This window comes from Natrix helvetica, assembly GCF_964273705.1.
Source record: "Natrix helvetica genome assembly, chromosome: 2".
NCBI lineage: Eukaryota > Metazoa > Chordata > Lepidosauria > Squamata > Natricidae > Natrix > Natrix helvetica.
The window spans coordinates 214,856,878-214,882,333 of NC_138552.1; the positions used below are offsets into that span (position 1 = coordinate 214,856,878).

The following is a 25,456-nucleotide window of genomic DNA, read 5'->3' on the forward strand; positions in this document are numbered from 1 at the left end:
TTAATGAAAACAGCCAAACACAGAAACGGTTTGTAAATGCAATTTGTATTCTTCCTCCGGCACAAACTGACCAACAAAGCACTAAGGCAATGAATAAATTGTCAGAGCTGCCACTGGTGCTCCTTACCACCTTTTATAGTTACTTAGTAATTAGGATAACCTGCACCCCGCGTGTACAAACACCCATCCTCTCGTAACCCAGAATGAAAACCACCTGGCAATTAATCGTGGATTGTTGTGAGTCAGTTATCAATAGCTTTGTAGATTACTCAGCTGCTTGTGTAGGAGGGAAGCCTGGTGAGTCTTGACAGCTGGCCCAGTTTTCTCCCCTGAATGGCAGCTCCAAGCCTCTGGGCTGGCCGGAGCTGACATTTGCTCTTTTCTTCTTTCTTTCATTTTTCCTCTTTTTGTCAGTGTAATTATTCGTTCTTGTTAATTTTTATTCTGTATTAAAAATTTTAATCAAATTTTATTTTTTTAAAAGGTCAAAAATGTTACAGGTTTCAAAACAGTTCAGCTTTTGGCACACACATAACAGAGCAGAAGAGCAGAATTTGGAATGGGATAACTTGCCTTGGGACAATTCAACAATTCAATTGAATTATTTAAATTAATTTTAAAAATATTTTAATTTTTGTCATTCGCATTTTAGTTACCCCCCCTCCTTTTGCATCCTTTCTTTAATGATTCTATTCTACCATTTCTTCCATATCAGTGTAACTCTTGTCCCACAAGGAATTGTTCCATGGCAAGTTGACCATAGCGAGTTGGCTGGCGTAAATTGGTTGCAGTGAGGTGGCTCAGGTGAGTTTTGCTGTTACGTGACATTTCATATTTTTCCCCTCCGCGGAGCTGGGGTGGGCATGGCCTGCACATGACACAATGGCCCTGCAGGACACCAGTTTGATACCTTGTCTTAGAACCTTCAAATACCTCTCTTCCTTGTTGGGAAGAAGAGACTGATTACAACAGCTCCTGATAGCAATTTCAATCCATAATGGAGCAAAACCCATGATTAGATCTTTGACCATTTCTCCAGAATGCATCTTTTTTGTTTTTGCCTCTGAACAAACTGGGCCAAAATCTCTGGTGAGGATTTTGCTTCAAGTTTGGCATAATAACTGCCATGCGTACTCAAGAGGAGGTTGTTATCTTCATCTTATTAAATAAGTCATTGACCACCTTCAGAACAATGGTCAAATTTTGTTTCATCACCATTGCAGTTTGGCAGAATTCTCTAGTTTTGCTGTACAGAATTATATGGATGTTATAATTTATAAGTGTTTATCTTAACAATGTTATGGTTTATTTGTTAGTTTATTTATTCAACTTGACCACCACCCAAATCGAATTGCCTGTAGGAGGCTCATAGCATAAAAAGAAACAGCAATATAGAAATACATAAAGTAAACAATAAACAAGATAGCAAAGAAGGGCTAGCAACATACATACCATTTTGATTTTAAAGGAAGATATCTTTGGTGACCACTAACTGTAAATAAATATTGTAATTCCAATTATTTTACTTTACTTGTTGCAGCTTTTTTCATTCTACCAATAGAATTTAACCTCTCCTATTGTTCTTGGCATTTTCACAAGTGATCCAAAACAACTTTCTATAACTCTGGAAAGGTGACCAGCAAATTTCACAGAGATTTCCCATACAGAGAGAGAATTTCATATTGTTTTCATTGGATGCTCTTATTTTCTAAACTTGATCATATATATTTACTAATCCAGAAATTGCCTGAAGGAAGACTTGCAAATGCTAAAAAGATGGTGCAGGATTTAATCTTTCTTTAACCAAGTCAGTATGTAAGCACATGTGTTATTGAAGAGGTAATTTGGGGGGGAAATTCTGCTGCTGCTTCCATAGAACTATCTCTTGCAAGTCTAAACATTAATTTGATGAAGGATTTTATATATATATTCCTCCCTTCTCTGGGAGGATTTTTTTAAAAAAATATTTCATCCCTTTGACAATGAAAAGCTATAGATACTTTTCAAGAATATGGTTATGACATTGAAAATACTGGAGGCAAAACAATTCTGTGCGGTATGAGAAGCCTCAAATTCTTGCCATTTATAGCCGTGCAGTTCCAAAAAAGACTACCACTCTCTCCCACAGAGGCCTCAACCTATCTTATCTCCTTCTCTTCCTCAGGCTGGTCCCATTGATCCTCTCCTATCCCCTTCTCTCCCTCAAGCTTGCCCCACGGAGGCCTCTCCTATCATATCCCCTTCCCTTCCTCAGTCTAACTCCTTAGCATCAGAGCGTTTTTTAAGATGGAGAGGGGGACCACTAATATATAAAGATAAAGAAATTGCCATTCTTAAGCAAATTCCGAAAAAAATAAGAGATAAGATGAGGAAGTATTCCTCCTTATCAAAGATATTATATAATAAGGGAATTTCGTTTAGATGGTTATTGCCAGAAGGAATGTTGATCTTCTGGGAGGGAAACAGAATTAGAATTAACACAGTTGTGGAGGCAGAGGCCTTCATTAAAAAACAGTGCCCTCCTAGAGGACGGAAATATAAGAAGTAGTGAAAAAGGCGACAAAACACAAGACATGAAAGAGGGAGGGGCTGCGGCTCCTCCTGGGGACAGGGGAGAGGGAACAATAAGGGAAAGACTCAGGTCACAAAAATAAATATATCTGGAATATCATTCTAATTGTTGATATATTAGAAAGTGGCAAAAGAGATGACTGAACACATGGTTAATACAATGTATAATAAGATGCTGTTTCTGCTTATCTTTTATCTTTTGTTTGGTTTTTTTTCTGTAAAAAGTTGTGAGAATTGGAGAGACTCCTACCTCCAGCACGAAGGAGCTGCCCAAAAATTCTTTTTTTGTATATCCACCTACCCTTTTCCCCAAAAAAATTTAAAAACCAATAAAATTCTTTTAAAAAATAAAGATGGAGAGGGGTAATAGAATGTCTAAACTGCCAGCGCGCAGGCTGGATGAGTCATGCGCTGGGCCACATCCATGCCCAAGTGGCAGTTGGAGCAAAGTTCTTTTCAGGTAGGGAGTGGAATGTCTAACTCCTTAGCATCAGAGCATGTTAATAATAATATAAAAAATACTAATGATCGGATGGTCATTTTGAAAAATCCTCTTAGCGAGCACCTAGAAGCCAAGAGGAACATACCGCATTTTTTGGACTATAAGACACACCGGAGTACAAGACACACCATGATTTTGAAGAGGTAAATTTTTTAAAAAAGATTTTTGCACTCTGCAGGCCTCCCAAACCCTCTGCATGCCTTGCTTTTTGCAAAAAAAAAAAGGGGGGGGGAGGGTCATGCAGAGCTTTGGGAGGCTTGTAGAGTGCTCCTGGGGGCTGGGGGGGGCAAAAACGAACAAAAAATGGCCCATTTATTGGAAAATGTCCCAATTTTTGCAAAAAGAAAAAGACATGAAGAGGCTTTGGGAGGCTTGTAGAGTGGTTTTGGGGGCTGGGGGGGCAAAAACGGACCGTTTTCTGCCCTCCCCAGCCCTCAAGAGCACTTTGCCAGCCTCCCAAACCCTTTGCACATCCATTTTTGCAAAGGGGATGGGGTTTCAGTAGGCCAAAAACGCTGCATTCAATGTATAAGACGCACCCAGATTTTCACCCTCTTTTTAAAGGGAAAAAGTGTGTCTTATACTCCGAAAAATACGGTACGTGCCAAATTTTAAGTTTGTAGGCTTTATGGTTCTGGAGATTTTGTGATGCTGCGTGAGTGATATTTCACTTTTATATATAAGGATAAAGTTAGCTAAATGTATTATTATAACTACTCTGGGCAGGAAGACATAACACACAATCAGATGAATGAAAAGTAACTAAATTGAGATCATTATAAAAACCCACCTCACTGTAATGTCCCTCACCCAATATACATGCTAAGCTCCATTAATATCCCAGCCACAATGCCTGAGGTTATGGTCTTCACAGGTCTTCATAACACTCTGGAAGGTTTAGAAGGTTGGTGTCATCTGGATCTCGGGGGTGGGGGGGATGTTCCCTAAGGTAGGAGCAATATTCAGGTAGAGAGGTTTTCTAGAATGAATCAGAAGGTGCTGTTCACTGAGGAGACTAAGAGCCTGCACACTCTGCTAGATCTACTGGGCAGGCAGAAATCACTGAGGATGGGCAGTTGAAGTAACCTGGCCCCATGCCAGTAAGGGCTTTAAAGCTGACAACACACACCTTTAAATGTACTTAGAAGCCTACAGGAAGCTAGTGTAATTCACACAGAAATTGTGATATATAAATGCATAATAATGTATCCAATACTGCAATGTTGCTGCATTCTAGATCTTTCAAAATGTTTGCATTTTCTTCAAGGATAGCTCCATGTAGACTACATTAAAAGTAAAGGTTTCCCTCACACATTAGTGCTAGTCGTTCCCAACTCTAGGGGGCAGTGCTCATCTCCGTTTCAAAGCCAGCGCTGTCTGAAGATATCTTCGTGGTCATGTGGCTGGCATGACTAAACGTTAAAGGTGCACGGAACACTGTTACCTTCCCACCAAAGGTGGTTCCTATTTTTCTAGTTGCATTTTTACATGCTTTCCAACTGCTACCGTGTTTCCCCAAAAATAAGACATGCCCTGTTAATAAGGCTAATCGGGCTTTTCAGAGCATGTGCCATATTAGCCCTCCCCTGACAATAAGCCCGCCCCAACTATTTAAGCGCATGCGCAACCAGTGGTACCACTGTACCACCTGCAGGGCAAAAAGAGGGCTCACCACAAAAACAGCGGCAGGAGAAGCAAAGTGCTTCCACCTCCCACCCTTCCCTCCCACGCAAAAAGAGCCTGCCGCAAAAACAGCAGCAAAGTGCTTCCACCCCCCGCCCTTCCCTCCCGCTCAAAAAGAGCCCGCCGCAAAAATAGCGGCAGGCCAGCAATGCGATCACCCCCTCCCAACTGTTCCTTCTCACGCAAAAAAACACCGCCCACCCCAATGGTAAAGGGACCCTGCCTGGTTCCCTTCCCCGCCATCCCTGTGCAAGGGGTGGCAGGTGGGGAGGGGAGAAGCGAGGCACGCCTCTTATCTTTCCAGCTCTGTCGTGTTCCTTGCCATTGTGTTCAGGGAAGCCCCTGGTAAAAAAAAAACCTTCTCACGATTTCAAGATGTTTGATTGAACTCACGAGAAGGTTTTTTTTTTTACCAGCTGCTTCCCTGAGCACCATGGCAAGGAACGCGACGGCACTGGAAAGGTAAAAGCTGTGCCTCGCTTCTCACCTGCCCCAGAAAATAAGCCCTCCCCTATAATAAGCCCAAGGACATATTTCGTGGGGCAAAAGAAAATAAGACCCTGTCTTATTTTCAGGGAAACACGGTAGGTTGGCAGAAGCTGGGACAAGTAACAGGAGCTCACTCAGTTAAGCGGCGCTAGGGATTCGAACAGCCGACCATTCTGATCGACAAGCTCAGTGTCTTAGCCACTGAGCCATCACGTCTCTTGTAGACTACATTACAATGGCCCAATCAAGAGGCAATTAAGGAATACATGGTTGTAAGCAGTGCCACCCTAATGTAGGCACGCACGGGTGCAACTAGATGCATTTATCACACCTTCGTAATGAAAAAAAGCTGCCATCTGCTCCTCAAGGAATCACAAGGAGCAGGTGGCAATTATAGGTCGGAGAAGCATTTGCACAAATATAACTTTGTGCCAGTTGCATTAATTCCTATTATTATCATCATGAAAATAACACCTTCAGTTTTAAAAAAAGTTGCCTTAAATCTTAAATGCTAAATAACCAGATGGATGGTCTTACCTTGATTTTCCTCTGCAATAGACTGTACGCACCCTGCACAATTAGGTGGTCCTCAATTTATAACCACAATTGGGGCCAGAATTTCTGCTGCTAAGCAAGGTGGTGGTTAAGTGAGTCGAACCTAATTTTACAACCTTTTTGCCCCAGTTGTAAAGCGAATCAGCACAGTTGTTAAATGAATCATACAATTGTTAAGCAAATCTGTTATCTTCCCCAATGACTATGCTTGTCAGAAGCCAGATGGGAAGATCACAAATGGTGATCAAATGACGCCTGGATGTTGCAATTATTGTAAATGCATCCCGATAGCCAAGCATCTGACCCTCGAGATGTTACAACAGTCAAAAGTGTTAGGACCAGTCATAAGTTACATTTTTCAGTGTTGTCGTAACTTCAAACAGTCACTAAACCAACAGTTGTGAATTGAGGACTACTTGTATACTAATCAGGAGATTTATGCAATAGAAACTAACCTAAAAATGGGGATTAATATACAATTCTTTGAATCTTAGTTACATTGTTTTTCTGATAAACTGTAGTTAAAGAACACCAGCTAGCATGATTCATTAAGAGTACGATATTTGACTATTCCATTTGAAAGTCACTATGCTGTAATCTACTTAATGCATTCTTATTTAAATATTATCAAGTAATAACTAAATTGTTGTTTTACAAAAGAAACAGTACCATTTACTTCACAATTGAACTGAGCATAGCTAAAATTGAAACATCCAAGCAAAAGTACATTTTTGTTAATGTCCAACAGAAAGCACAATGTAATGCACATAATTTACAAGATTCAACTTGCACAATAAAACAGAAGAGTTTATTTACATATTGACAAGGGATATATCAAAGAAAAGGAATAATTTTGGTAATGGTTTTGCTAATACTGGTTTATAAGTACTAAACTCTTTCATCATGATCACCTCAGCCTAATCTGGAGCTTGATCTCAGACTTCTGAGGATGCCAACCTTAAATATCATTTTGACAGTCAAGAATTCTATTCCTAAAAACAAAGTCCCCTAGATAATAGTCTTACATTCTACAGTAAACAGAGCTTATACACACATATAAAGGCATTTGCTAACAAATAAATACAACTTGTTGAAGGTCATTGCTAAAATAAATTAAGGAGAAAAATAAACAAATGTGCATTTCCTACTTATGACTAGGCTTCAAGCTTATAAAATCAAATGTCTTTAAAAATATATTTTATTATATAACAGTCCTTCCAGTGACAGTATTTACAAACCACTAATTAAAGAAGGCTTCACACATGACAGCTTCCTACACACAGGAAAACCACAAGCTCCATGTGGTTCTGTGCCTAACAGCAAGGAAATAAATGCATCTTTGATAGTTTCACCATTTGCTTATAGAAAGAAATAATATTACTTCAAACTGGCTTGTTGGCAAAGGCTTCTACAATATGTAAATATGGCAAAAGAGTTATCTATACAAGCACACTGAATTAGTAATAAGGCTGCAATCCTTACTTGGGAGTTAAGTCCCACAAAACACAATCAAACTTATTTTCACTCAACGCACAATTGCACTGTACAAGAATAAAACTTTATATAAACACACATTAAGAAAAAAAATAGTTAACATTTTTAAAACTTCATTTGTTTTACAGAAAAGAACTTTTTAGATTGTCATGTCAACTTAGCACAATGAAATAAGCACAGAGTTGTGCCTAAATCTGTAAACCGTGAAGTTTAAGGCACATATTTTATTAGTGCATAATTTTTAACTGTTCTTTAAGGCTAATTATATAGAGGTATTTTAAAAGAATTGGTATTTAGGTCAATATACAGCGCACCATGTGGGACAGCTAATTTTTGACCTTCCAAGTTAAGCAGATAGTGCCCTGGGGGGGGGGGGAGTACACAACTTTGTTTTAAAAAATGTGTACTATTAAAGGGAAGGAAAGGATGTACCAGTGATGACACAGCCAGTATTCACTGCTATGGCAGAGTTTGGAGCAGAAATTCATGGCTTTATGTGTTTGTTTTTCCCCTGACAATCCCTAAAAGAGAAAACAACAAAGCCAAGCTCTGATAATTAGGGCTGTTCATTTTTTTTATGGAAGAAGTGGTTGCTTCAATTTCTGAGGCATACCGCACCCATTTTTCTCTTTAACCCTCTAGGCCAGGGGTCGGCAACCTTAAACACCCAAAGAGCCATTTGGACCCGTTTCCCACAGAAAAGAAAACACCGGGAGCCAAAAAACCCTTCCTGTGCCTGACTATTTCCTGAGCGGCCACAAAAGTAGCATATGTAGTTGAATTAAATATTATGTTTTCTTCTGACCCTTTTCTTTTCTTGGATTTATCCATGGTTGGCCTACCGAGGCTCGAAAAGCTCAATAAATCGTGTGCTGGCGGTTGTGAGTCATATTTTGAGCGACAGGGAGCCGCAGCAGAGATATGAAAGAGCCACATGTGGCTCCAGAGCCACAGGTTGCTGACCCCAGCTCTAGGCCAAAGACCCAAAAAACCCATGACGTGTTACCCACTCTAGAAAAGGGGTGGTTCGAGCTGTGATCCACCAGAACCTGATGAGTTTCCACAAGAGACTACAGTAAGGGCAACCCCCTCCCCCACCTCAATAAATACCCCAATACAGTCAATTTTCTAACAAGATAATTATGACTCTTAATCAGGAGCTCCAAGTGTTTTTGGCAAGTAACACGCTTCATGACCTGTTTAAGTTTGAAGGCCCCTGTTTTAGAAGCTCCTATACTGCTGCATCCATTGTATGCATCTTCTAAGCATTATAGAATAATAAAAGAAGAGATAATGAACTGGGGCATTCATAAGTAAGTGGCTGAAGGGAAATTGCTGGAAGGTGCTGGGTGATTGCCTTTGGTTGTTAAACTAAGTTGGGCATATTATGGGGTTAAAATTTCAATTTGAGTGTGTTTTCTTACTCAGGATCCTAGTAAACCATGCTGTTGATTTTTAGCAAAACTGATAAAACCAAACTTTGGGGCCACAAAATCAGGCTTGGAGCCATTGATTGTCCATTCCTTTAATTGGAAAAATAATAAAGTATTGCTTAGGGAAAGTGTATGCATAATCTCAGGCTTCAAGGAATAAAAATGCAAGTCACAGTTATATTTCTGAAACTGCCAGCAAAAATCAAATAAAACAAAAGTATGTACATATTTTTCAATGGAAGCAATTTATACATTCATCAATGAAAACCTGTCAAGTATGACGCACGGTAGAAATCAGCCCTTAATACTGTTTTTTTTTTTAAAAAAAAAAGAAAACTGAACAGAACAAAAAAAAAAAATCATGACATCCCTAATGTGACGTTGGCAAAGCTGACTTCTACCAAAGTTTGCATTTTTTTTTTTAAATGTCCAAAATGGCTCATTAGAGGATCTGTTTGTGATGCTTTGAACACTCATTAATAGAGGCTTGGCAACAATTCTAGCCCTCAAGGCTGCAGAGGTAGAAAAGAAGGTGGTAACCAGGTCCTTTGGGGTCTGGACCACCAGACAAATTCCTAGAGTTTTCATAAGGTGTCTGTACCATTTACTAATACATTCTAATACTGAAAGGAGCATCAAGCGATTAGTGCAGTTACTTTAACGTTAATATACGTTAAGACTTATTCCTCTAACTCCTGGAACTTTCACAGCGGATTCCCAGTTTACAGCAACTAGAAAGTCTTTGGCCATCAGAAAAGGAGGAGGAATCTCCTACATAGAAGGAGTCGTGACGGGAGTCCATGTGGAGGCAAGTCTAGCATGTACTGAGGCATCATACTGACTGTCAGCAATATCTGTGGGTGCCCCATTGTCATAGAGGGGAGAGCCCGAAGAAGTCGTAGCGACGGAATGAGGAAGTGTGGGGTAGTGGGTTGTAGAGCCTCGCAAAAACTGGGATCCTATCCCACTGGACATCCCGCCTGATTGCGAAACAGGTGAGATGGTGCTGTTGCTCACAGACCACAAGTTGGGATATTGGCTACAAGAGAAAGAAAAAAAAAAGAGGTTTTCCATTTGTAGAAAGGCAGTCTCGTTAGCAAGAGGCTAAGTAATTTAACATAATTTAACATATAGGCCCAGGTGGCGCAGTGGTTAGAGTGCAATCTTGCAGGCTACTTCAGCTAACTGCTAGCAGTTCAAATCTCACCAGGCTCACGGTTGACTCAGCCTTCCATCCTCCTGAGGTGGGCAAAATGAGGATCCAGATTGTTGGGGGCAATAGGCTGACTCTGTAAACCGCTTAGAGAGGGCTGTAAAAGCACTGTGAAGCGGTATATAAGTGCTACTGCTATTGCTATATCATATATTTCTGCAAACTATGGCTCACTTCACTAGACGCACTATTCTGAATATAGAATTTATTAACATGAACATGTTTGAGAATGGGGGACAAAGAACAGCATGCATTTGAGTGAGGCACTGACAGGATGCAAAGAAGAGGCATAGGCCTCCTTAATTCAAGTATGTATTTTCTTGGATCACGCAGTTAGTATATAGCAATAGCAGAAGCACTTAAGACTTAGATACTGCTCCATAGAGTTTTACAGCACTCTCTAGCAGTTTACAACGTCAGCATATTGCCCCCCAACAATCTGGGTTCACATTTTATCGATCCCCAGAAAGGCGATAGGTTGAGTCAATCTTCAAACATGCGAATTTATGATGCACACCTCATTCCAAATCACCTTTTTGGCTTCAGGGGGCAAATCCCTCACTAGAAATACTAAAGATTTTTGGAAGGCTTTTTCAATTTGGTATTGAGTACTGACTGGTGTCAATATAAGTCTCTCTCCAGTCCCAGATTCTAAAATGCACTCAAGCAGTTTATTTACTGAATTTCCATTCACCAGCTACTAAAATGGAACAATCTGTAAAGTTAGGCACAAAACTAAGCAGGATTTTCTTTCTGAAAAACCTCACCAATATAGGAATTGGGAGATTATATGAAATCAAAATGTTATTGCGGTCATAAACTAGCAAATTATAAATACTGTATATAGTGTTAATGATTCCTCGCTTAAATTATCCCTTCGGCCGATTCGCTCACAGAGAGGGACTCCTCCGGGTGCAGTCCACTAGGCTGTGCCAGCGGGCGACGCCTAGGGGAAGGGCCTTCTCTGTGATGGGCCCAACCCTCTGGAATGACCTTCCCCCCGACATTAGAATGACTACGGATCTCCGCTCCTTCCGTCAGAAACTTAAAACCCACCTATTCCAGCTAGCCAGCTTGGCCTAATTCCACCTATCCCACCTCAGTTCTATTTTCTAAATTCTATTTTTTAAATTTTTAGGATTGGTTTTAGGGTCTGTTTTTTAATTTTTATAAATTGTACAGGGGTTGTCTAATTTGATTTTTACCTATGTGTATGATTGTATGTATGTTTTAAATTTATTCCTGTACACCGCCCCGAGTCCCTCCGGGGAGAGGGGGCGGTCTAGAAATTTAATAAATTATTATTATTATTATTATTATTATTATTATTATTATTATTATTATTATTATTATTATTATTATTATTATTATTATTATTATTATTAATAATAATAATAATAATAATAATAATTACTAGCGTGAAGCAGTGTTCTTACACAATAACAGAAACTTTAGTTTGTAAATGGAAGAAAGTGTTTTAGGGAACTTTGCACTTGGTGATTTCCTGCAGATTAAAGGTGTGTTACAGTATAGTTCAGGTTTGTTTCCATGTTTGCAATCCTGTGAATTGCCATAGCACGCAAATGCCTGCTATGGAGTCTTTCCCTAGTGACATTTTTTTTCTACCCTACAGAGCAATATATTTATTTATTTAGTAAATGTCAGGCCTTTTGCATTGTGTCTTCAGGCTTGCCACATTTAATGCTATGGGAAAATGGGAGGAGGGATTATATGGAGTATAGGAGATATAAAGTCATAATAACATTCCTTTCTCACAGAGTCAAGGCCGCCTTGCCATTCACCGGGAGAGGTATGACTGGGAGGCATCTCCAGTTGGGATGGTGCCTGATTGGGCCATGTGATGGACATGTGGGTGCTGGGCAGGGGCTTGGACTTTCATTTGGGTGGGGAATACCTGGAAGCTTTCAGATTCAGGTTTTCCCAGATATGCCAATATGACATCTCTAATAAAGTAGAACTTTGAGGAACTTCAGGCCTCAGAGTCTTATTTCGTTGGGTGTGTTACTTGGAACCTTGAATTTATATGGCCACCCACCTCATTGAATCTGAATGGCATTTACCAAGCAAATCTCTTTTCCCCCCCTTTAAGTCAGGAATTGCCACCTTAAAGGCTGTGGATGGAACGAGTGATATAGTTTTACACTATTTTTTTTTAACTAGAAAGTGTATTGGCTCACACTCACCAAAGGGAGAGAGCTAGAGACTCAAAGTTTAGTTTTCAATAATATTATTAAGTCTCTGATCTCATCCTACACATATAAAAGGATATAAGTGAAACATAATTTTCACCTATGGCAACAAAGAGGGGTGGCACAGTGGCTCAGTGGTTAAGACACTGGGCTTGTTGGCTGGAAAGCCGGCAGCCCAAGTTCGAGACCCAAGCTCCATGCGACGAGGTAAGCTCTCGTCCTCACCCCAGCTTCTGCCAATCTCGCAGTTTGAAAGCATACAAATGCAAGTAGATGAATAGATACCAACAGCTAACAGCATTCAGTGGTGTCATGTTGGACACAAGACCACAGAAATGTTTATGGAGATGAACATCACCCCCTATAATCAGCAATGGCTAGCAGAGTAAAAACTGCAGGGATTCCTTTTCCTTTATAGCAAAGTAGCTAGTATATCACAGACTAGCAGCTTTCCTATCCTTGCAGATAAAGAACACAACTACTGCACTCCTGCATAAATCATACTACACAAATGATATTTGTGTACAAACTATAGCTGTATGGGGGGAGGGTCACCTCCAAGGGACTCATGCAGAAATGGATCTATTTTTTCACAGGAGAAGTTTCGTGTTCATGGAAGAAGGCTTACCTGGAGCTGGTTGGTGGACCGCTATTGTGATTCATAGGCAACATACTTGTTGGAGTTGGGACTCCTAAACTGGACCAATTGTCATGGCTTTGGAGCATAGAAAGGCATGCTGAAGAACTGTCTCCATAGGCTGCTGCAAAAGCAAGCATTTTGTGTAAAAACATTCCATACTTTCAAGTACAGTACAATACCTGAATATGACCTTCATCAGTATAACTGAATTCATTAGGAATTGTTATAATGCATTTGCATTTCCAGTAATGATATAAGGGTGTTTTAAAATACTGCATTTGTTTCTATATAAATATCTAATCATTTTGCAATCACATTAGTATAGACCCAAAGCAGGTTAATTCTGTATATTTAGTCCACAAAGTTTCAATGGAGCAGGGACATATCAACTTTTCCAAAGTAATACATAACCTTCATAGGCTTTTTTGAGTCATTACTCTATAATCAAGTTTGGAAGAAATGAGCAACACATTATTTTCATGCCAACAAAATCCAAGTTCTTTTTATAAACAGAAATAGATTATAAGATAAAAATGTATTTAAAAAATAAAGACTCTCTTGTGGGCATCTGAAATAAGAATAAATGCTCTCTTAGAACTCTTTCAGAAAGCCATGATGGTGAAGTGGTTAGAATGCAGTATTGCAGGCTAATTCTGCCAACTGCCAGCAGTTTGATCCTGACTGGCTCAACGTTGACTCAGCCTTCCATCTTTTCAAGGTCAGTAAAATGAGAACCCAGATTTTGGGGGGCAATATGCTGGCTCTGTAAACCGCCTAGAGAGGGCTATAAAGCACTATGAAGGGATATATAAGTCTAAGTGCTATTGCTATTGCTAAATGACTCAAAACCAGGTATGTAGTTTAGATTTACCTTTCTTACAATCACCTAGCTGGAAATTTAGGATTTATTACGCAGGTAGGCTCTTTAAAACTGCTAATGAAACTGACTGCACACTATAATTCATATCTAGTCTTCATGGAATGATGAATTGTATCTGAAAATCAAGCGGCTTTCCATTTCCTGTATAAGTCTTTTTCCCTGACAATTTCCATTTTGGAAAGCAGAATCAGTGCTTTTTTTATTAAATCCCAATACCATAAAGGTAAAAATAATAAATAAATAATAACAGTACCATCATAGCAGGCCAGATTCTCATAAAAATATGATTTTAAATAAGGTAGAAGTCTTTTATTGCAAACCAAAGACTCAACAGAATGATCTATCCACTATTAACAGTGCACTCTTTTATGGACTATAAAACATTTAATATTTATTTGAAATACATGTTTTTAAAAAATGAAGCTTTTACTTTTCTGAGTAAAAATGGCATGATTCAGATGGTTAGTGAAATCTCATTTCTGTTATTCTCAAGAGATGTTACAATTCCTACATCTCATTAAGATGGATAATCTAACTAGCTATACCCATCTATCTATCCATCTATCTATACATACCCGTGTTTTCCCCAAAATAAGACAGGGTCTTATTTCCTTTTGACTCCCAAAATAAGGGCTTGGCCTTATTTTCGGGGAGGTCTTATTATTTTTGAGGTACAGGAAGCTGGGAGCATGGTGACCTTATGGCTGCAGCTGTGTTGCAATATTTTCGGGGAGGGCTTATTTTAGCACATGCGCTCAAAACCCAATTGGGCTGATTATTCGGGGAGATCTTATTTTCAGGGAAACATGATATATCTATAGATAGATAGCACTGATGACGTTATTAGCACTAATGACGTTACCTAGTTATGGTACTGAAATGTCTGCAAGAAAACAAGCAAGCTCAAAGAGCACCAAGGACCCCACATATATGTATATCATAGTAGAGTAGAGTAGAGTAGAGTAGAGTAGAGTATAATCTTTATTGTCATTGTACTTAAATACAATGAAATTGGTTCAGCAGCATCATCTATCATCATCTATCAACCTCATTTTGAATTAATCCATTGCAGGATTTACGATTGCATATGCACCATAATCTATATGCTGGTCAAAAGTAGTTTGTACAAATATTTTCCAACCTCTCAATCTAAAACTAAAAGAGGATGACTGGCCCAAAGTAGCCAGACAGCTTTTATCAGCAGTAAACTCGGAGTCTTCTCTGATGATCCAGCATTTTAACTGCTATACCATAGTAAATCAGATTTTGATCTAGCCTTTACCACCCAGGACTGAACTAATAGTCCTACAGATGTTGCTGAATTACAACTTCCATGGCTCCCAATATAATAGTCTACAATGGGGGACAGTGAGATTTTTAGTTTAAGACTTTGGAGGGATTCATGGATTTCACACCTCAGCTGTATATTCACACTGAGATCTATTAGAATTCTATAACATCGAAAAACTGGAGGACACTATAAAGTACTTACTTGGAGAATTGGTTCTATGGGTGTATGGATTTGGATAAGGGGCAGGACGGTGATTTCTTAACGATGAATATCTTTCACAACTGTGAGCAGTAGACAGTGACAGAGATGTGCCAAATTGGGAATGAGGACTGGCAGGAGGACAGAGAGTTCCTGTTCCAGGAATTAGCCAACCACCTACTGTAAAAATATGAATATTATCATTTCACCAATATATAGCAGAGTTATTTGTCCAAGATGACAGCAGCTTGTTTTCACACATCAAACCTAGAATGTCAAACTGATTTTTAACTCACATTGAAACAATAAAAATGGACTTCAAGCTCTTCTTGTCTCCCCCAGTAACTTGTGGCTATAAATAGCTTTGCTATGATGCCTTTACAGATGCCTTTACCCACTTCTGCTGATCAATGGTGTTCTATAAGTGAAACATTGCGACAATAGCATTCCTACACATTAAAGCAAGAAAACTCAAAACCAAAGTACCATCAGGAATAATCTCAAATCATGAACGTAAGATTTTCACCACCTCATATTTCTCATATATCCTCTCTCACATATATCCTAATCTTTGAGATAATCATAAGAAATGATTAAACTATAATCTTTTGTATCAAATAGCTTTGAAGAAGCAATGTGAAAAAAGCAAAATACCCTAGTAAACATACATTTGAATAAATGGTAGTCATGGGTCTCTATGGAGAGAAGTGTGGGAGAATGACACAATCTGTGTCACAATGGAAACCATCTTAGTTACATTTTGGGGTGAGCAGTGGTGGGTTCCGGATCCCGTTCCAACCAATACGGTTGGAACGGGCCCGACATAATCCACATGGATGTGCGCAGCACATGCACGCAGTGCACGCATGCGTCTTGCCATCCAGCGTGCCTCTGCGAGCCTCCGCAACGTTCCAGCTGCTCGATTGTATGCGCCATGCAACTGCACGGAAGCGCTAAAGACTTTAAAGACAAGTAAGGAGCGCGGGCGGGTCCTCCAGAGTACCCGGTACTCCGGGCAGGCTCCAGTACACCTGTACCAGGGCGTACCGCCTGCAACCCACCACTGGAATTGAGCCTATAATATCAGACTATATCTTCTGTCATTCTCTTACATCATTGTGATTACAGGGGAGAAATTCAGAGAGCAGCACAGTAATTCTGTATACTCAGAGTGTGAAACTTAAGACAATGGGAAGGATTTCTGCTAATATTTCTAATTAACCTAATCAAGCTTTTGATCCTTTTTAAAACTCTGTGCTGTTGGCAACAATCCTTGTCTCAAAGATTATTAAACTCTGTCTGAAAAAACACCAGTGAGATGTCAGTGGGGATATTCCAGACTTTGCACAGTTTGATACATTTGATCAATTGATTGATACACTTGAACAAATGAAACAATTGTAAATACCAAATTACACCAACTTTTTTCTTATCCTATTTAATTTCAATACGAGAGACAGAAAATGATCTTGTTTTGTGGTTAATATTTCGGGTACTTTCAAATAATAGCTTTTCTACATTTTTAAGTATAAAAACCTTTTTTTTAAAATGCACATGAGAAAAACAGCAGAGGTCAAGTTTGTACAATTCTAAGTCACACTTTTAGTCCACACATCACGTGGTATTTTCAACACTGGTTTGTGGTGGTTTTCCCAAGTTAGCAGAAATGTTTCCAATTCGATATGGAAATGACAATGATTGAACCAGGGACATGCTGCACTCAAAGTATATATATTCAACTACTATGCTATGAGTCTATTCAAAATCAGAATACATTTCACTGTTTAATCATCTGATACCCTAAAACAGTGCTTCTTAACCTCGGCAACTTCAAGCTATGTGCTGACTGGGAAATTCTGGGAATTGAAGTCCACCCAGCTTAACGTTGCCAAGGTTGAGAAGCACTGCCCTAAAGTATTTATAGAGATCTAGGAATGCAGAATCTCCCAAAGTAAATTCCTTCATCTCTCAATAAGAGAAATAAGTCGAGAATATTACAGTATTTACAGTCTTTAGCATTAGAAATGTAAAATTATAATACCACTTCTCAGACTGAAGTATATTGCAGTACACATTTTTAAAGAAAAGAAAGCCTTCTAAAAGATATAAATTATTGGCGAAGATTATATTTTATGGAATATATATATTCATGCATTTTATATTCATGAATAACGTTCTTAACCACATGACAAAATGGAACTGATACTGGAACAAAACTGCTTTGAGAGGTTTTCCATGTGACAATGGTATAACAAAAATAGAATTTTAAGAGATTTTTGACATACATTGTGAATATTGTGATTGCTGACTGTCTCCCACTTCATCCATCATGTCTTTGTGATCACTTCTGCCAAAGAAACACAATTTGTTAGCAAACGTATTAAACAGCTTAAAGAAATGCAGTCTGTGCTGTAAATGCTGTTAAAAGCAAACAAGGGTTCTCACCTTTCTTTTGCATCAAGGAAAGCTTTTGCAAAAGGGTTATATTTTATCTTTAATGCTGTTATCTACAAAAAAAACAAAGAATATATTTCAAATTCAAATGTAATTTTAATTATTTCACAGTTATTTGGCAAGATAATTCAGCAGGATTATTGTTAATTCCACTAAGGTTTTTGCAATCAATTCTGGTGGGAAAAATCCCAGACTGAAATTATTAAAACTACTAAGATTGCAAGAGCAGGCTTTGAAATCCTCTACAATGTGCTCTCTTTGCCTTACTAAGATGCCTGGTTTTATTATCCTATTAAGGAAGTACATAAAAGGGACGTAGAGTAGAGGGAGGATACACTAAAAACAGTTATAAAAAGTGTCAGGTTCCGGGTAAAAAGGGGATAATATATTGGAAAGACAAATGATTATTTTATTAAGAAATGAGCTATTGTTTCAGCATGGAGAATTTAAATGCAAAGGATTTATATCATAGTTTACCCATTGTTCAGTGAAATATAGACCCACCCTAAAAACTTTGAAACAATTATGTATAAACAATTAACAGAAGATTGACTAACTATTTGATCTTGCTAGATTTTAGCTTGCTATACATTAATATGATTTTTTTTTAAATTTAGTTGTTGGTTATTAGCACTTAGCTAATTTAGCATAAGCGCTTAACTTCATTACAATTCATCATGATGGCTTCATCATGAAAGTTGTGCTTACAGACAGGAACTTTATTTCTCTCTCTGGAGGACCTAAACATTTATTCAGAATCTACTAAGGCATAATGAGTTATTGTATAATCAAAGCTGAACACGCTATGTGTTTGACAGAATCAAAGTGGGCAGTAATAAATATTAGAAGAATGCAGGCACAAAACAGCAGATAGAAAAAAAGTGTATTTTTTAAAAAAAGTTAATAGTTATTATTTTTATAGGATGGTCACAACATGACAAAGAATAAGAGTTCAATAAGTATCTCTGTAGGCCTCCTATTACTTCATTTATATTTATATGTTAGCTGGTTAAGGCAATTCAATTGCCTTAATGTAGCTTTTAAACAATCCTTTAGTTTGCATATTATGTTAAATTGCTTAGTGCTGTCAATAATCAAGGCTGTTTGTATTCAAAGTACTTTAAAAAAATGATTTGCTTAAAACAGCTATTTTCTACATTAAATAATGATTATATGTACTGAGCATCAATACACCATCATTATCTTTTCATCAAATTCATTGAATAAGCCCATTATGTCTCAGATCCCAGTCCTGTATAAATCTTGTTGGAAATCAATTCCATATAAATCAAGTGGTGTTAAATTGCAATTAAATTGTGCTTGGTAATATAAACAAATAAGGAGGTGATTACTGATAAAATCTTGAGGTTGTGAAACATTTTCCAAACAAGCAAAAGTATCAGAAGACCTCAAGTTTTTTTTTAACTCAAAGAGCAGGATGCTTCTAGTTGAAAAGATCATTTGATATTCTCCTGAAAGTATAACAAGAGTAGTTTTTTTAATGGTCAAAGTAAACTAGTATCATAGAATTGTACCAACTTTACTTCATTGCTAAGATCTTTTTATGCTTAACACATTTCTCCTACTTTCCAGCAATTCTATTTCTTTAAGTACTCACTGGAAGTGAACAATTACTTGCATCTCCTTTGTAGCATCTTTTAAAATTCTTGTAAACAGTCAGCATACCCCTAATTTTAACATCCCCCTCTCACCCCATGCCCCTTTACTACTTTGAAGGAGAGCAATCCATGCAGGCTCTTCCACACTTTATGCCTACCTCTTCGTTCTGGTAAGCGGTCACAGCTATAAACTGTGTCTCTGGGAAGGAATGGCTGGTGATCATTCGCTGAGGGCCACCAACTCTCACTATGTGAATCCTAGGCTCATACTTGTGCAAGGAGTTCAACATGATCTGTTGGTGTAAAGAACAGCAGAAATAAGCACTGAAAGAGTGATAAAAAAACACTATCCTGAGACTGCAACATCAACTATAGCAATGGTTTTGACTTTTCAATAAGAGAACAAAATTTGCTGACTTAAATCTAAAAAGAAACTAAGAGTCCAGTCCTCAGTGGCTATTTTACCTTTTGCGTTTCCAGATGAACAATCAAAACCAGAACATTATATCTACACTTACTTTCAATTTTTTCCAAGATAGGAAAGAAATTAATAGTTTTAAAATAAACTAAGATATTAAATCATTCAAAATTGGTTTATTATCTTCGATTATTTCAAAACTAATAACAACATGTTGCTAAACTCTACATAAATGTTTATAATTTGATTTTCATCTTTCATTATTGAGGGAGTAATGAAAGAGTTCCATGAACTGAGCTTTATTCATTTCTCAGAAAGCAAGTTATTATCTACACATAACCAATAAAAGCTACCACTGCAACATTTTATAAATAGACCATAGTGCAAAATACCCATAAAACTGATCTGGGTTTTTTGTGTATGTGCAGACAGCTTAAGTAATACATTTTGCTAGTAAAGTAAGGGGAAACTTCTTTTTTAGCTGTTCCTTAATGACTGTCATAGCATGACTGCAAAAACATTCACTCAATAAAGGAAATATTAGCTTTGGAATCTCATCAGAACCAAAGACTTTTTAATAACAACAAAATATAACCAACCAAGGCCCTTTGGGATCATGCTTAGTGCCTATCATACCCTATAGGATTCTTTTAAAATATTTTTTATCCTGCATCTATTATTTTTATAAGTAACTGAAGTCAGCAAATACACCTCTTTCTTTTTCCTATTTCCCCCATAATAACCCTGTGAAGTGAATTGGGGTGAGAGAAAGTGACTGGCCCAAAATCACCCAGTCGGCTTTCATGTCTAAGGCAGAATTAGAACTCAGTTTCCTGGTTAATAGTCTGGTGCCTTAACTTATCTCATTTTTTTTTCTTTTATAAGAAACTGAAACTACTAAAATGCATAGTTAGCCCAATGCTAATAACAATAATAATTGGAGAACAATAATAATGTGTAGTCTTGGTTAAAGATAAGGAAAAGGAACAAACATCATTCAAACTACACAGGTTACTAGTTAGCATTTCATTTTACTATCAGATTTAACAATTTCGCTAATATATATTATGGTATCAGAGATAGTGTTGAGAACCAGGCTGAAAATGTACATTTGTACTACAATATACAACTAAACCTTTCTAATATCAGTGATCAGCATGCTACTGTAAGTGACTTGAAAAATGTATCTGCAAATTGATTGAAACTTTCTTGTTGCCAGATTGGATGCTAACCTGTCATCTTTCTCTCTTTAAAAAATACAGGTATTAGCCACTGAAATATGTACATAACAGTTTCACATGACTAATTTTCTACGCCTGATACAGCTTTATGAAGAAAGGACAACAAACAGAAAAATAGCCCTTAACAGGCCCTATGATCATAATAATAAATGAATGTGAATTGTCAATGAAAACATGCTTTGGCATTTCCAAAATTTTACTAACTGTTGGTCCTGTAACTAGTTTTTTTCTTTGCACAAAGAGAAACTTATTAATAAAATTATCATTAAGATTTTCTCAGCAATCATATATTCTGTTGCTGCCATGTTACCCCCAAACTCTTAGTAAACTAGCCTCGGATTATCACTTTGGTTAGTCTTTATGTGGCTTGCAAATATGCTGAGAAAGGTGCATGTCACACATCGCTTTCCACAAATTGTCTTTATACTTATCTCGGGATAACACCATAGGCTTAAGCATGTTGACCTTTCCAGAATGTTGACAGAAATATGCAGAAATATGCAGATTTTGGCATCCAACCATTGTCTGCATTAATATTAAAACTGTGTAGGAAAACACTACAGAAGTTTCCTCTGCAACTAATTTTGTCCTATAAAAATACAAGTTAAATAGAACATCCCTCCACTCCAGAATATGAGACAATTTTGTTAAAATATTTTAGAGTAATGCTTTCTCTTCTTAGGGAGTTCCCAAGAAAATTTGTGCTATATGATCTTGTTTTGCATTACACTGCCACACAGACCCCACAAGACTCTACTCCAAAATTTAATTTGGTAGCAATTAGGGTGAGACAGTTCCAGGATTCAGGACTGGTGCCAGATATTTGGCTGCTCAAAAAAAATATTCTAAATGTCCATGAAAAATAATAAAGAATTACAAGTCATTGGTTTTAAATAAAATTAATTGCTGAGGGCAGGCTATTTCACTTTTCTTAATTATAGGACTAGAATACGAAGTAGTTTCTAGGTACCTGCCTCCAAATTTGTTAAATCAGTTCTCCTTACTATATATATATGTGTGTGTGTGTGCATTTACAAAAGTGAGTTTTGTAGATTCCAATTCTCTGGGGCTCAAACATAAAAATAGCTGAAACTGTGTTTCATTCTAAGAGATAAATACAAAACACACATTGCCAATACATTATATTTTGACACACATCCCTCCAAATTTTTATTGTCATTGTTGCTGCATGCTGTTTAAGTTTCTAACACACCTGAATCCAGGTTTTAAATTATCTTAAATTTATACATTATCTCAAAAATTGAGCAACATGTTTTAAGTAACACATACAGAAGCTTAAGAACATTTAAAGCTCTTTGGATCACACTCCATTTCAACAGTCAATGAAATATCCTATATTGGCCAATGAATAACACTTAACACCTCTGATGGACATACTTGTTTATAGCTTATGCTATACTAAAATATGTTCAATTTCTCATTTTTTCAAGCTTGTAATACTAGTTTTGGATTTCTTATTCTACTCAACAGACACCATCACCCTCTTGCAAATTGTGCACACACACATTCGTAAGCATGAGCTCCAGATGAAAAGAGAGCAATCAAATTCAGATCCATAGGGTGGTGTGCAACGCACTGGCCTTTCAGGCAAGCACCCAGATACCACAAATTTACAAGAGGGTCTATAAATCCAAGCTACAGAACCCAGGACACAAGAACAAAACACATTTCTCCGAATCTCCCCTTTAGGACACACATCACCTTACACAGAATAAAACAGCTAAACTTGGTTTCCTAAGATGCTTTCGCAGGGGACACTCTGAAAGAGGCCAAAGGGGGTTAACAAGACCGCAACGAGGGAGCTCTATAAAATACTTTCCAGATTCCTAAACTGAAAAATAAAAGGTGGCTGAAGCCTTAAGAATGGCTATTTAAAAGGCAACTCTCCCGAACCCAGAGGACTGACATCAAAGGTGTTTTCAGAAGGCGCTTACATGGGCTACACATTCGGCCTTCGTTTCTTCTGCAGCAACCTAACCCTAAGGAGTGAACTGGACCTACGACCCTCTCCCCAAAGACCTTTCCCTTTCTCTGCCCCCCGCCCGTGATTTTTTTGGGTGCCCACTCCTGCCCGCAGGACGCGCGCCCTCCTCACCTGGCCTCCCCCGTTGAGCTTATTGGTGAGCTTGACCTTGCTGAAGGACACGGGCGCCTTCATCCAATGGGCGCCAAAATTGGGCGAGTCCGGGTGGATGTAAACGCAGCTCGGGGCCTGCGGCTCAGGCTTTCCGCCCGGCACCCATTCGCCGTTTACGTACTTCCAGCGGTGATTGTCTGCAGCCACAAAGTCCAGCAGGAAGGAGTACATGGCGTTGGGGTCGAGTCCGGATACGCTGGCCTTCAACACGGGAAACATTCGCCTGCAGGGAGGAGACGCAAGGAGCGAGGAGAGGCGGGAGAAGACACCGGCGCCGCGGCCTCTCGGGCCAGGCCTTACGCGGCTGACGTCGAAGGCCTTTTCTGCCCCAAAAAACAGACCCTCCTCCGCCCCGAGTCGAGAAGGCCTCGCCGTGCCTTTGAGGCACGCTGCAATCCAACGCAAAGGAAAACCCGCTTCAGTTTGCAGCCCGCTTTGCGGCTGCTTTCAAGCTACCATTACATAGGAGCGCAGGGATTAACTCCTTGGGTTGGATTCCCAAATGAACACGCATTGGGTGGACCCGGCGGTTAGTTATATTTATAAACATAAGGAGGGGATTCTCATCTCACCCTTAGAAAAGAGGCCTTTGAAATCATAATTAGCGAATAGCAATAATTTGGAAGGAGGCTCCTCTCTGGCCAAATGACAAGGGAGGGTGTCTTACATGGATTCTATCTTTTTGTCTTTTAGGAATGAGCAGTTTTAGGGATGAGATGCAAATGCTGAAAAATGTACCCCTGTAGGATATGGCCACTAAAGCTACTCTTTGTTCTCAGGTTGTGGAAGTAAATTAAGTCATTTGAAGGATGCCCTTTGATCCTCCCTTTGATTTGGGAGAGTCCTCTCCACTTCAGGGGAAATTCACTTGCATATTAGAGATTGCAAAGGTTTGCAGTTTTATATTTTGGATTACAAAAAGGGAGAAATTGGGTTATAACTTCCTCTTCTTTTTAGTAGTCTTCCATTGGTTGTGATTGCAAGCTTTCCTAAACAGGCTAGAAGGCCTGCAGAAATTTTTAAAATGGAGACATAATCACACTTCAAATTAGTCATGGAATGGAAGGTAATCTTCCAAAAAAACTGATGGGAGTGATGTTTACTAGAGCTGAAATTCTACTCCATCACATGAGGAAAGATCTCATATCTTGAATGGAAACTCAGGCTGCGGTCCTCCTGCTTTACAAATTGACTGGACAGGATTGCGTATGTTACGGGCTACAAGAGGAGAGGAAGAGGGAGGGAATAAAGAAGACTCAGTGGCTGCAGGATGACTGGTGGGCAGAATGTGGAAGACATCGAGAAGGGGTACCAATAATCAAGGGACAAAAGGGAGACATTAAGAGGGTACACCCCAAGAAAAGAATGGGACTTGGGAAAGAGCACTGAGGGGAGTTCGTCTATAAGCAATTGGGAACAGAAGGCTTCCTGTGCCTTTGGGTGACTGATTTCCTGAAGTCCAGGGCAACAATTGAATGAATACAGCAGAAAGCAAAGTGGGAAAGTATCTCCCAGAAGCAACCTGAAAGCATCAATACATTACTGTCTTTCTCTTTCCTCCTACCTGCCATTTTTGGTGACAATCATCTCATTGGTGAGTTCTTTGAAGCGCAACCACAGTTCGCTGTCCTCCAGAGTGACTCGCAGCTCCCTCTCGGTAGGATCCCCCTTTTCTCTGCCAGCCTGTAGCTCATTCTCCACGGCGCTCAGCAGATGATCCACTTGATACTGCAGACTCTTTCCAGAGCTGTCCGTGGTTGGAGAACCCATCTTACTGACCACCCACCAAGCCCCCTTTAATACCAAGATCCTTCTCCAGTCTTTTGGTACCCAGAAGCTCTCCGCCTTGGAAAAATTGTCAGAGGAAGACCCACAACAAGCTGTAGTGAGGGAGGTCAAAAGCACCCTAAAAGTAGACGGTGGGGCGTGGGACAGGTCTGCAGTTTGGGGGCAGAAGGGTTAATTCCACTTGACCTCTCTGGTCCAAGCCACTTGAAACGAAACTAGTTAAACAGGGAAGCAATTAAGCCCCTGGTATAAATATCCTTGTGACATCACAATGCCAGTAGGGGGCTCACCTGATTGGAGGACAGTCTCTTTGATGTGTCTGTCCCGCCCACCTGATTGGCTCCCTGCGGCCATATCAGAACGGAGCCCAGGGAAAGCCTGTGATGTTAATTGCAGCCAGTGGGATTAAACGCAGCTATTTTATGTAAATTTGCCTCCAAATGTTTGCACCTCTATCAAAGCCGCCGGGCTGCAGTTTCAGCAGCCAAAAAAGGAAATGGCCCAGGTCAGTAAGAGAGCCATAACCGGTAGGCGCTCTGCATTCCCTTTGCTTATTCCAGTAGCACCGTTTACTTATCCAAAGACAGGTCTTACTACTCCTGCAAAGAGCAGGATGGTT

At 39.0% G+C, this 25,456-nt stretch overlaps 1 protein-coding gene and 1 long non-coding RNA gene across 2 annotated transcripts; one reads left to right on the plus strand and one right to left on the minus strand.

Annotated features, from left to right (window-relative positions):
- The first annotated feature begins 241 nt into the window (after positions 1-241).
- On the plus strand, positions 242-9,519 carry LOC309385490. Its single transcript, XR_014174235.1, has 3 exons — positions 242-297; positions 716-804; positions 9,438-9,519. It is a non-coding gene; the product is annotated as an uncharacterized lncRNA (long non-coding RNA).
- TBXT (T-box transcription factor T) lies at positions 9,053-25,041 on the minus strand. The gene is made up of 8 exons (XM_081940000.1): positions 24,614-25,041; positions 23,008-23,272; positions 19,391-19,525; positions 17,605-17,666; positions 17,445-17,506; positions 15,163-15,339; positions 12,779-12,911; positions 9,053-9,766 (listed from the first exon to the last, which is right to left on the minus strand). Exons 1-8 carry the CDS (start codon positions 24,817-24,819, stop codon positions 9,499-9,501), a joined length of 1,308 nt encoding a protein of 435 aa, XP_081796126.1. The 5' UTR covers positions 24,820-25,041; the 3' UTR covers positions 9,053-9,498.
- Positions 25,042-25,456: the final 415 nt, after the last annotated feature.

Bases quoted from the DNA above. Each gene is read 5' to 3' on its own strand.
- TBXT (XM_081940000.1), bottom strand. From the start codon at position 24,819: ATGGGTTCTCCAACCACGGACAGCTCTGGAAAGAGTCTGCAGTATCAA. The intron at 17,507-17,604 runs GTGAGAACCCTT...TTTCTTTGGCAG, and splicing joins TTCCTTGATGCAAAAGAAAG to AAGTGATCACAAAGACATGA. The intron at 12,912-15,162 runs GTAAGTACTTTA...TTGCTTTTGCAG, and splicing joins CCATAGAACCAATTCTCCAA to CAGCCTATGGAGACAGTTCT.